Genomic DNA, 13543 nt, shown 5'->3' with positions numbered 1-13543 from the left:
ATATTCTGTGTGGCTGATATGTTGAGAGAGATTCATCTTATGTTTATGTTCTGTACATTGAAAACAAAAATAAAAATTACCATTCATGAATGTCAGTCATCTAAAGGACGCTGTGTTTCTCTGCCCTTTTTACACTGAAAGATACATACATGATTCACCTCTTCATTTTTCTTTCCCAGCACCACTTTATCTTTTTTTTCTGCCTTTGTTGGGCTGTATTCGTGATGTTACATGATGGCCCATTTGTATTGGCTCAGCTGATAGGAGTAAGGGGATTTCAACATTTGCAGGAAAAGGACCCCTGCATAGACGAGCCGCGCGCAAGCAAAATGCGGCACTTTCGAAGTGCTGTGGCCAGCAGCATGCTAATTAGGTGTTGAATATTTATTTCAGTACCTCATTAGTATTCTCTGATTTGCCTATTAGCATGGCCATTTCAAAGTTTTTCCTAAGTGTAGACACAGCCCTAATGAAGTAGACCAGTGTTTGGGCTGCATATGGTGATATATGGGTAAGAAGTCACTGCTAAATCTTTGCAAAAGTAGTTGTCCCAGGGTTTCCATGGGTAGGAACTCTGCTGAAAAACAAGAAGTGGATGGGAATAACATACATTCCCTTGTCATCTGTGCAGGCAACTGAGTGATTAGAGAGGAAGTGTCCTTGTATTTCATAGGGCTGTCTGCACTAGGAAATTGTGTTCGAATACTTTAACATGATGTATAATATTCAGTGTTCACAAGTGCTGTTAGGTTAAACATGACAGCTCTTGTCTACATTATGTGCTTTAAGTCATGTCAGCTAACCCAGTGTAATTTCCTTGTGTAGTTAAGCTCTCTAGAGCCCAGTCTATTTCCAGTTGCAGATTCACATTGACTTGAGTGGGAGTTGAGTAAGGCCTTAGTGCTGTGCAAACTTTGGTGGTTTTTTTTTTTTTTTTCCTCCCCTCCCAACCCTGTTGAGATGGCCAATATTACCTCCATTTTACATACTAGGAAAATCAGGCATAGAGAATGACTTGGCTACTGTCATACAGGGAGTCATTGGGAATAGGATTCTAGAGTTCTAGGTTCTGAGCTCTTCTGATGTGTTATCATAGAATGATAGAACACTAGAACTGGAAGGGACCTCAGGAGGTAGAGTCCCATCCCCTGCCCTCATGGCAGGACCAAGTACCAGCTAGACTATCCCTGATGTATTTATAACCTGCTCTTAAATATTTCCAGTGATGGAGATTCCACAACCTCCCTAGGCAATCTGTTCCAATGTTTAACCATCCTGACAGTTAAGAAGATTTTCCTGATGTCCAGCCTAAACCTTGCTTGCTGCAGTTTAAGTCCACTGCTTCTTATCCTATCATCAGCGGCTAAGAAGAACAATTTTTCTCCCTCTTCCTTGTAACACTCTTAGGTATTTGTAAACCACTATCACATCCCCTCTCAGCCTTCTTTTTTCTAAACTAAACAAGCCCAATTCTTTTGGTCTTTCTTAATAGCTCATATGCTCTAGACCTTTAATCATTCTTGTTGCTCTTCTCTGGACCTTCTCCAATTTCTCCACATCACTTTTGAAATGTGATGCCCAAATCTGGACACAGTACTCCAATTAATTGATTAAGGGCTAATCAACACAGAATACAGCATAAAAATTACTTCCCATGTCTTGCTCACAACACTCGCACACTGTGCTTTACTTCCTTTCCCTCCTCATAGATTTAGGGAACCAACCAAGATCCTCAGAATGTGTAGTGCATTTCGGTTTGTGGTTTTTTGACTTTGTTGCTGTGTGTAAATTTTGACCTCCTTTGCAGAGAGAATTTCTTGATAGAGATGCCTGTCTATCTGCTTCCTATATGTTCAGATAGCACTGGAGGATTGAAACTGGATCTGGAACAAAGTTTTAGAATTGTGAGCTTGAATGATTAACATTTGACACACGTCTTGTGTCAAAGCTTGGGCATGTCATTCTTTGAAAAAGCTTTCCAAATTAATAATATCTACCTACCAGATATTTTTCTTTGCAGGCTAGATGCCTAGTAACAAGTCCTCATTATGTGTCTATAATATATAGACATCTAAATACTATTGTAAGAGGAGAGCTGTCTGTCCCTCGGTCCCACTGTAGTCACTCTCATTGTGGGAGTGCCAGCTGCCACTCTGTGCACCTGTCCCAGCACTTGGTGGGAGAAGCGAATGGTGGCAGCACCAGCTCCAGTCGCAGCGGCCCCGGCAGCGGTGGCCCCGGCAACTCTGGTGAGTCTGTGGCATTGATTTAGAATGGGGGGAGGTTGGGTGCCTGGCTCTGGGGGAGAGGGAGGGCATTTACTTAGAGTGGGAGAGGGGGCTGTGGCGAGTATGGAAGGATGACAACCACAAGTGTGGCAATCCTTGAATTAGTATTGGACACCACTGTTCTAGAATATTCCCATTTGTCACGCAGCACCAACAATTTCCCATCAAGCCAGCATTTGCAATGACTATGAAGAAAAGTCAGGGACAGGAGTCTGGAGAAATGTGGAATATATGTTTACCTGCACCATTTGTTACTCATGGCCAGTTATGTATGGCTGTAAGTCAGGTAGTCAGCCCCGGAATCCTCAAGATATACATGGATCAGCCACCTTTCCATAGGACACCAAGGCAGAACATACAAGTTAGGCCTAAGAATGTGCTTTCCTGAAATGTTGTGTTGTATACAGAAGTGATACAGATGTAATGAGTGCTTGTAGAAAGATTGATGTAGTGTTTGACTGAAATTTGGTATGAAAAACCAACAGGATATATGTTGGCTTACATACTAGAAACAACCAATTTTACCTGTGCAAGTAAGTACTTCGGCCGTAGCCACCACAAAGGGTGGGGTCCGATCGTGTAGTTAATGGCTGCTGCTGCATAGTTAGAGAAGGCAAACGATTTTCTTGTAGAAATTGTGTCTTTGTAAGATTGACCTGTGTGTGTAAATGTGTATGTGCTGAAACTTGCCTGAATCCTGTAGTAAAGATAGGCCTGAACCTGTTTGTTTGGGAGAGACTTCATTTTGCGTCTAGAGATATTAAAGGGATGCTGTTTCAGGTAGGAGGTCAAAAACTTGACTGACTTTATCTGTTTGCAAAGAAATAAAATGCATAACACTAGGTTCTATCGTCTATTGAACTGCTGCACAGTGGGAAGTAACACAGTGGACTTTTCTTTCAATGTTTTTGAAACAAATCAATAAAAACAAGTTTTACAATCTATTGTAAGCATCTTATGTTAATAGTGTACGCTGTTGAATTCATGCCGTAGAGAAAAACCTTTTTGTTATGAAAAATAAGTTCAGGCTTCCAAAAAACTTTGAACTGATACATCATTAAAATTATTTAAGATAGTGTCTTTGTTAGCAAAACAAGAGATGATTTGGTAAATCAAGGAAGCAGGTTGGAAGACAGATATTGTAAATATTTCTGTACCTAAAATACACTGACTTGCTTGGGTATTTCTGCCCTCACCAAATGTATAAGAATATCAAAGTCTAATGTTTGAAAGTCGGCAGTTAATCAGAAAAAAAAATCTAGAATATTCAGAGTTTGTAATAGGATATTGAACACAGTTGAACAGTTTTCCAAGCTGAGCTTCAGTATTAAAAATGCTCAGGGTTTGCTATGGGATTGTTTTAGATTCTGTTCAGTGAGCTTTAATTTGCTATGGTTTAATTAAAGTACCTCAGACTTACTTGACAGTTAAACCTGGATGATTTAATTGAGAATGTGATCATTAGTGTAATTGGCCAAAATGACAATAAGTCTGTTTGGAATGCTTCCTATATGAAATTTTTCTCTTTCTGCTGCTGCAGTGAGAAAATAAGGCTAATGCAGTCCCTACCTTAGCAATTTCCATGGATATTTTTTGCATTGTGTAACTGGAAATCAGACTAGCTTTAGCTGTTCTAGCTGAAGAAGTGGGTTATTTGAGAATCCAAACAGTAAAACCCGTTAAGGTTTTAATTTTTCAGTGTGGAACTTTTATAGACCTCAAAGTTCAGCATATGATTTCAATAACAAAGGATGGTGCATGTGCAATTATTTTTTAAAAGATCAAACTAATAGGGAAAGTTGATTTTTTTTTTTTTTCCCCCTCCCCGCCCCCCCAGTTGGATTTTCATCACATTTTTAGTGTGTGGTGTTTTTTAAATGGTACCTGGTTGCTTATGATGAATAACATTTGTATTGCTTGGTGATTGCTGGCATAGAGGACAAAATACTCTCCTATATTATTTTATACAATACAAAATAGTTTCTCCTAGTAACAAACTGTGACTCTGAGCCTGTGAGGAACTCCATTTAATGGACCTCTTTGCCCATGTGGTGCGTGACTGAAGACTGAGGGGCTCTGTGTGTATGTCTGTAGTATAGTTAGATGCCCATACCAGCTGACGTGGGCTAAGGGGCTGTTTAATTGGTATCAGCATTTGGGCTCTGGCTGCTGCTCAGATTGTGTAAGGACCCCAGATCCTGGGCTCAGCATCTACACCACAGTTGCTCTTTAGCTCAAGTCAGATGGTATGGACTAAACATAGGTGTCTAATTTATAGTGAATGCAGTATATACCTTGTGTGAGTTCAGGGGCTTGCTTCATGTAGAGTCCGCTGCAGGAGCAGGGCTAAAGATTGTAACCCTTTGGGGTATGAACTGTGACAATCCTCTGAGAAAAGCAGCTAGCACATCATAGGTGCTACTGCAGCATACATAAGTTATACTCAGACTTTGTGCCTTTCACTACTGTGGTTTTAACTAGTCCTTCTCCAAACATGGACTGTGGCTGAACAGGAAGTACAGATGAGTGGTTTCTCTGGTTCCTCTTTGCATTTTGTTCACTCTTCTTGAACTCCTTTCCAGTGCTTCTCTGAATGATCAACAAAATATTAGTTCAGGTACTAGTTGGAGCACTAAGAATTATTTGTTTTAAACGTGTCTCAGCAATAATGTTGGGGCATCCTCCTTATGTCTGAAGAGGGGATAATTTTTGGAGGCATTGATGCTGTTCTTTATTACTTACAATGATACCAGAGGCGTTATGCCTATGCTGCTACTTCTGTAGCCCTCTCTGGCCCTTATAGTTCTTAGAGCAAGAATAGGAGTAGAAACTGAGGGCAGGTCTGCACTTTGGTAGAAAGTCAACTTGATATGCAACTCCAGCTATGTGGATAATATGACTGAAGTTGATGTACCTTAAGCCTAATTTCTTCAGTGTCATCACAGCAGGAGATCTGTGGGAGAAACTGTCCTGTCAACTTCTCTTACTCCTTGTGAACCTGTAGAGTACTGGAGTAGAGGGGAGAGCAACAAGTATTCACTAAACCTAACACTTGTTAGACCTGCTAACTCATTTCACAGGCAATTGATCTCTGGAGTATCAGAGAGGGAGCCGTGTTAGTCTGTATCTTCCAGACCAACAAGAAGTCCTGTGGCACCTGATAGACTAACAGATATTTTGGACCATAAGCTTTCGTGGGCAAAGACCCGCTTCACTTCATGCAGCTGATGAAGCGGGTCTTTGCCCACGAAAGCTTATGGTCCAAAATATCTGTTAGTCTATCAGGTGCCACAGGACTTCATGTTGGTCTCTGGAGTGTCCATCTCCTCTTAAATAGTCTCAGTGGGGTAGCCGTGTCGGTCTGGAGCATCACAAAAAACGAATACCTTAAAGACTAACAATTTTATTTATTAGATAATAAGCTTTCATGGTTAAGACCTACTTAATTAGATTTTAAGAAAATTTAGTTTTTACAGTGCTACAGCTCCCGTTAAGTGTAGACAGACCCTCAGTCTTGACCTTCTGCATATCAGTGAGCAACAATCATACCATCGTATTCAGCAAGCACAGTGGCCCATTCTAGTCAACTTCTATATGCTATGGGAATTTTGCATGGTAAATTCAGCTTGGGAAAGTGTTTGAGTCCTACAGGAACACCACCATATTCTGCATTGTGAAGATCAAGCAGTCTTTAGCCAATATTGTTAATACTTTATCCCTAATTTTTAAGGATTTAGTAAAATAAGTGGTAGGATGCTTGACTGATGCAGTATATTTTCTTATTCTGTAACTGCTTTATTTCCTTGAGAGAATAACCTATACATTATTCATAATTGCAAAGTAAATATTACCGTTGTGCAGAAAAGGGGGTACCATCTGTTTTCTTGGCATTTTAGCAGAAAAGTAACATATTTATGAAATAAGAGATGCATTGAATACAAAATGCTAATAAACAGTATTGCTATGTGTCCAAGGGACAGCTGGTTAGCTTGTTTTTTTGAAATGCTCTTTAAAATTCAGTAGCCTATTTTTTTTAAATTGGCTTCTGTAATTGTTGTAGGTTTGGGGTCCCTACAGCTGTGTAAATAGAAGTATAAGTGCCTCATCTGTTCCTTGCTTCATTGCTGACTGCACTTGTCCATTTTACAATGCATTTCATTGTTTTTGTTTTTGTGTTTTTTTTTTTTTTTTCTACTTCAGGCTCACCTTTTTCCTTCTCTTCACCATTAAAAATCTATTCACTCTGTGATGAGCTCTGATTCTCTAAGGACACATTGAATTGTTGTAAATGAGACTTTTAAATATGAAAAGATGAACAATCTAGTGTGCCTGTAGTGTTTTATTTTTTTAAAAAAAAAGAAGACGGCCACCTGTCAAGTTTACCAGTGCAAGTTTGGTTTGATAGACTCCAGAGTTATCCTGAGTATTTCATTGTGTACTTTAAACAAAAACCATTCCCTTACTGGTGGTTTTTTCTTTAACTTGAGAAACATAGTGTATTTTCTGTATTTTGAATTGAATAGAAACTAGTGTAGCTTTAAATAAATAAATTAAAAGGAAGCCCAAGCCACGCACTGTGTTTGGTAACATCATTGATATTAAAGTAGAATTGAGGCAAAATCTTCACCTTTCATGGGTCTGACTTCAGTGTAACTGTGATTAACTTACACAAGAGGAGGAGCTGGCCCTGAAATTGTAGTAGATGGAAACCTGAATAAAGGATGCAGGGTGCTGCTGTTCCGGACAGCTACTGAAGATTGTCCTAAATGCGATTTTGATGTTATGCTGCTTTTGGGGCCAGGGACCCTCAGTAAAGTCCTAGTTAAGATTGGTTTTATTGTGCTGACAGCAGAGTTAGGGAATTATTCCTTAATTGTTACTGCAGTAGGGTGAAGCATAAAGCTTTTAGTTTCCTCGTTGGGTCTGTAAAACTAGTATTAAAAATCTTAGTGAAATATAGTTAAATAAAATACATTAACCAAAAAAAAAAGGCATAGAAGGATTTTTCTTACTGTGTTTGGGCCCCAATACCTTAAGTATTTGTCTCTTTAATTTTATGGCCAGAAATATATGATATTTCTGGAATCTAAAGTTAGAAAAAGACATTTAAGACAGTCCAGTCAATCTCATTGCCAGTTCCCTTTTGTGTGCTTACTAGGATCTGATTGTTTTTCCTAATTAGAATTTTATTCGTGATGCTGAAGAGGTGTGAATGACTGGTTGGACTCCCTTTTGTACATATCCCTGTTAGTAATGGTTAACAAAGTTTATGTAACTTTCTTTCTGTTTTTTTAGCATCCAACCAAAGCAGAAGAAAAACTACTTATGCACCTAAGATATGAGACATCCTTCCTTTTTCATAAGGAACCATTAATTTTCCAAAATGGATCGAAGTAAGCGGAATTCAATAGCAGGATTTCCACCACGCTTGGAGCGCATTGAAGACTTTGATGGAGGTGGCGGAGGTGATGGGGCTGTGTCCCAGGTGGGGAGAGTTTGCACCTCTTCATACAGAGCCCTGATAAGTGCCTTTTCCAGACTAACACGTCTTGATGACTTCACCTGTGAGAAAATAGGCTCTGGTTTCTTCTCTGAGGTGTTCAAGGTGGGTGGCTAATCTTAGTGATTTGTCTTCTTTCAAATTGATGATGCATCATTGTAAAGACTGTGTGTCTGAGTCTCTGAATGAGAACTTCTCCTAGTTTGCTAGTCATCTGAAGTCCTTGGATGTGCATTGCCTATGGGGAGTGTGTGGTGGTACTCTTGACGAGTCGCATATATGTTTGCCCCAACTCCTCACAATATGGTGTGTCATATTTTAGGAAACTTGCAGGGGAGGTTGGCAAAAACAGTGGAAAATTTTTGGATTAGCTTTTGTTTCTCATCTATGTTTTATTAGATACATACACACATTAAATATATATGTTTTACATTGTACTCTGGGTAACTTGGGCTCTGGATGTTTCCCATTTGGCTTGGTAATTGGGCCTACAGGCTTGAATTATTTTTTTTTTTTTTTTTTTAACAAAGGTTGCTGATCCTTGCTTCCTACAGGAGAAGCAGACACCTTAATTTTAGCATATAATTGTTGAATCTGAAACAATATGCTGTAAGTTTACTGTACAACACAGTTGTACCTGCTGTCTTTTTTTTTTTTTTTTTTTCTGTTTCTGTCTCTTCCCTTCGTTCCCTGCTTGCTTCTTCTGATTCAGCTTTTCAATAAAAATGAATCTCATATTCTATGAGCACATCTGGGGTTGTGGAAGTGATCTGCTGCTTCTTAGTGTTTGGAAAGTCAGTGGATACTGTGAACTGTAAAGCAAAGACAGGATTGTGCAATCCCAGGTTTATTGTGTAAGCAGTGTTCCCGCAGTTCTGGATCTTCTAATAAGGTTAACTGCCATTTTGATTTTTGTTCAGTGTTAGGCCAAACAAAATATTTTTATAGCTCTTAACTTTGCTAAAGTTTGCAGATGACACCAAGTTGTTCAGGACAGTCAAAAGCAAAAGGGATTGTGAAGAACTACAAAAAGATCTCAGCAAACTGAGTGATTGGGCAGCAAAATGGCAAATGAAATTTAATGTGGGTAAGTGTAAGGTAATGCATGTTGGAAAAAATAACCCAAATTACACGTACTACATGATGGGGTCAAATTTAGCTACGACAGATCAGGAAAGGGATCTTGGAGTTATAGTGGATAGTTCTCTGAAGACATCCACGCAGTGTGCAGCGGCAGTTAGTAAGGCAAATAGGATGTTAGGAATTATTAAAAAAGGGATCGATAATAAGACAAAAGATATCATACTTCCCCTATATAAAACTATGGTATGCCCACATCTCGAGTACTGCGTGCAGATGTGGTCTCCTCACCTCAAAAAAGATATATTGGCATTAGAAAAGGTTCAGAAAAGGGCGACTAAGATGATTAGGGGCTTGGAAAGGGTCCCATATGGGGAGAGGCTAGAGAGACTGGGACTTTTCAGTTTGGAAAAGAGGCGATTGAGGGGCGATATGATAGAGGTATATAAAATCATGAATGGTGTGGAGAAAGTGAATATAGAAAAATTATTTACCTTTTCCCATAATACAAGAACTAGGGGACACCAAATGAAATTGATGGGTAGTAGGTTCAAAACTAATAAAAGGAAATTTTTCTTCACACAGCGCACAGTCAACCTGTGGAACTCCTTGCCCGAGGAGGCTGTGAAGGCCAGGACTCTCTTAGGGTTTAAAAAAGAGCTTGATAAATTTTTGCAGGTCAGGTCCATAAATGGCTATTAGCCAGGGATAAAGTATGGTGCCCTAGCCTTCATAACAAGGGCAGGAGATGGATGGCAGGAGATAAATCACTTGTCTTCTGTTCTCCTTCTCTGGGGCACCTGGCATTGGCCACCGTCGGCAGATGGGATGCTGGGCTTGATGGACCTTTGGTCTGACCCAGTATGGCCGTTCTTATGTTCTTATGTTCTTATGTAAAGGGGAATAGATAAATGCATTGACCTGTAGACTCTACTGTGTTGCAGAGGTTATTGGCTTCCTTTCCCGGTTTTATGGCTTTGAATAAAATCATACTCCAGATTGTATTTACATAGCTGAGACATGAGATCTGGCATTTCCAGATGTTATATTAGTGACAATACATTTTTGGTAATCTTTTGTACTGTGTATTTTAAAGTGGTAAAAACCACTAGTTTTGTGGATAAGTGCTTTGCATAGAAATATTCATTGCTCCGTGTGTAGTTATCTGCTTTAAGGCACAGCATTGCTTAGAGTAGCCTCCCCTTAACTAGAGAAAAGAACATAAATTCTCTGACAGCACACAGGAGGATGCTTTTCTTTGTATTTCTAGGCACTACTGTAACCTCAGGCAGGCTGGCCTTCTATGTGCTCTGCAAACAGGCTTTTTAGATGAACTTGCTCGTTCTGCTAACCATACTTGTGGGTTTAATAGGAAAAGTTTCATGAGGAAAAGGCAGGTGTTTCAGGTAGAGGAGGAGGCATAGAAGAATGTCAGGAAACAAAAGTGGGTGAAGGATTCAGTGTGCACAGTTAGGAGCAAACTGTGAACAAAGGAAAGCTGTATTACCAGGACATATGCCAGATGATCTGCTGCTTTAGTTTTCCAAATGAGAAGATGTTACCATGACAGGTCACTCAGAAGATCTTTGCTTTTATATATAGCTTAGTGAAGGCAAATAATGGCTCCTACCTGAGCTTGGTTTTGAACAGTCTGCTTGACATTTAGTCCTTTCAAAGGTATTAAATCAAGTTATTGAATGTGTGTGATACACCAGTCATGAATTTGACCTGTAGTGATGCTGTAGATTTAAAATGAAATATCTCTAGAATCTGTTCCTCCAGAAATTACAGCAGCTCATCTGCAGGAAACAGGGGATATCCAAATGGTGGAGTCCGGTTAGCATTTCCCAACCTCTCCATCTATCAGCAGGACATGGTTTGGCTGCAAAAGGGATGGAAAGCATTTTAAGATGCTATCCTGTGATGCTATTTTAGTGCTCATTTGTATGAGTTTGTGGACTTCTATGATGTCAGCATTGCCACGTGTGTGGTTTAATTCTAGTTCACAGATATTCTGACAATATGTAGGCAACTTCATAGTTCACTAGACTACAAGTTCATTGTGGTCTATAGCCTCTATGCTGGAAGGTGAAGGGCAAAAAAAATCTAAGCTAGTTCTAGACTACTTGGAAGAAACTTTGTGACTGGGTAGAAAATGTAACTTTTTAGTTTAATGAAATTATATGAAATAAGAGCTTTGGTGACACCGTTCTGAAATATATGTCTAACATCGGATTAGTAGTCTTTGTATCTCTGAAGCAACCAAGGATACTTTAAAAGGCTAACTTGTTGCAACATAGTAAATTTAATTTTATTTGTCCAATTGCTGTGATTATCTGAATAAACTCTTTTACAGGTACAATCCTTTGCAATGGATTCAATTACTTGCAATTAGATTGGGAATTGTAATAAATACTAGTTCAAAAGAAAGAACTTTAATGTATGACACCTAATCATGAGAGAAAATCAGCTGCCAGCAAATACAACACATGTTGTTTTTGGGTTTTCTATTAATGGTTGAATGCCAAGGCAAATCTAAAAATGTTTTAGAGAATTCTGTTTTACACACTTCCTATAATAACTGCAGATAAAATTCCTAGTGGAGCTTTTTAAAAGTCTTTTTTAACGTAGCAACAGTGACAAGTTACTTAAATCCTATGGGTGCAGTCTGAGGTTTACACAGTATGGCATATTAATCTTCCATATTAGACAGCAGTGTAGCAATTCTAGCATTCTTAAGCATGGAGTTAGTGCTCAGTATTCTTCTGAGCTGTCCTACTGCAATAGTCAGAACACTTAGCAGTAGCTGGCTGATTAGCTTCTGGTTTAGAATTCGTAGGCCTGTGCAGAATATACAGACTTGTTTTCCAAATGGGCAAGGCATGAAAAAAATCTTTTAATAAAACAAAAACTTTGTCTTCTGCTAGGAAACACATGTACTGTAAGACCAGGTACTGACAGAGCTATAACAAATGCGGGGGAGATGTTCATCAGACACTGAAACTAAATACTACATTGTGAAACACACTGTTCATTGATATAATACAGTAAGACTGAAGTGAAAGATTAATTTTTCTGTTCAGAACTCCTTCTGCAAAAAGCCTCTGGAGCCATTAGCTTTATACAGGCCCTGTGTACTCCTGCAGCAAGCTGTACCTAAACTCTGTGGTAAGGCTTGTGAGTTCTATACAAGACTGGAAATTCTTCAGCTGCCTTTGGATTTTAAAAATGGTAATTTTACTGACCAAAATATGAGTAATAAAATCAGTCCAGAATTCCTTGTGCTATTGATTTTATTTAATTCATTCTGTCCATGAATTTCCAATGAGCTAAAGATTTGTGTATTAACAACGCAAACTGCCTCCTGGAACCTGTAACTAAGGGTTCTGGAAGTTTTGGTGGCTAGGAAGGAACAACAGAAAACAATGGGAGGTGGATTGGTATTGTTGCGTAAGCACAGTATGTGGGTTTTCTTGCTTGTTTTCTTCAGTGAAATAATTAAATGCTGGCAGTTGAACCTCTTACAAAAATCCTACATAATATCTACACAGTTATGTTTATCAATAAAATTTTATAATCTGTTCAAAGAATGAGATCAGGTTTGTGTGACAAGGCCTATTTTCCATAACGTTAGATTGACTGACTGGCATTAATTCAATTCCTATGCTTTAAATCTTTTTATCAGTTGAATCCTATATATTTAGCTTAAAATGTTGCTCTTGAGTAATCTGCTGAAGATTTCACTATATTCCAAGTCAGTTTGGTATTTATATCTTTTAAAATTGGTCTAGAAATGTGTCATTTCCAGGTGTATTACAATTTTTCCTGAGGCCCTGGATAAGAGTCATGATAGGAAGGAAAGTCCATCATGTAAACTAACATTATATTGTACATTTAGAGTGCTAGGTAAGGCCCTGATCCTTCAACTGTCGCTGCTGGTCGTTTGTGAATGGTGGGAGGGCTTTCTTGGAGTGCCCTTTCTTTTTGTTGGATGATCAGTCTTAAGATGTGGTGACAGATACTCCTGTGTAGTTGGGTTTCTGTTCCCTTAACTGTGGTATTTTCGTGATCTTTGGGCCATAGATGGGAAGTGGCTTAGAACAGAACTGGTTTACCTATTTTGGGGTAACTGATTAGTTTTTTCCCTTTATTTATTGTGGTGGACATCTTAAAATGACAAAGAATTTTTAAAATATAACTTTTTTTTTGTATAGAAGTATACAATTCATATGCTTAGCAGTTCAATTTCTCCTTCTTTTTGTTAACACTGTTTGTCTCTCAGTCAAGAATTTGAACATTTTCAGTCACTTTCCTGGGAATGAATGAACTGATGGAGAAGGAAATACAATCAAACTAATCAATAATTTAAAAGACACTTTTAGCAAAAGATTTTTCCAGAATGTGGCTGTGATGATCTCTCAAGACTGAGGAATCGTTTCAGAGATAGCCATGTTCATCTGTTAATCAGTGGCACCTTAAAGACTAACAATTTTATTATGGCATAAGCTTTCATGAATTGTAACTCACTAGGTTAGATGAAAAAAAAAAAAAGAAAGAAACATACTAGGGATAGAGAGTTGGGTGTTACATCGGAGTGTTTCTTTTTCTTTTGCTTCATGCACCTGATAAAGTGAGTTGCAGCTCAGGAAAGCTTATGCCATAATGAAATTGTTAG

The 13543-nt window shown here is 38.7% G+C and overlaps 1 protein-coding gene across 1 annotated transcript in view; it reads left to right on the top strand.

Annotated features, from left to right (window-relative positions):
- The window catches only part of TESK2 (testis associated actin remodelling kinase 2), a 110847-nt gene that overhangs the window by 3070 nt on the left and 94234 nt on the right, over window positions 1-13543 (top strand). Inside the window, exon 2 of the mRNA XM_075003535.1 lies at window positions 7584-7893. Coding sequence (XP_074859636.1) covers window positions 7672-7893 — 222 coding nt within the window. The 5' untranslated portion in view covers window positions 7584-7671. The remainder of the gene's footprint in view (window positions 1-7583; window positions 7894-13543) is intronic.

The sequence above is a fragment of the Carettochelys insculpta genome, chromosome 9 (genome assembly GCF_033958435.1).
Source record: "Carettochelys insculpta isolate YL-2023 chromosome 9, ASM3395843v1, whole genome shotgun sequence".
NCBI classification, from domain to species: Eukaryota; Metazoa; Chordata; order Testudines; family Carettochelyidae; genus Carettochelys; species Carettochelys insculpta.
The sequence above is the reverse complement of the archived record's forward strand: the minus strand, read 5'-3'. Positions and strand labels throughout refer to the sequence as shown.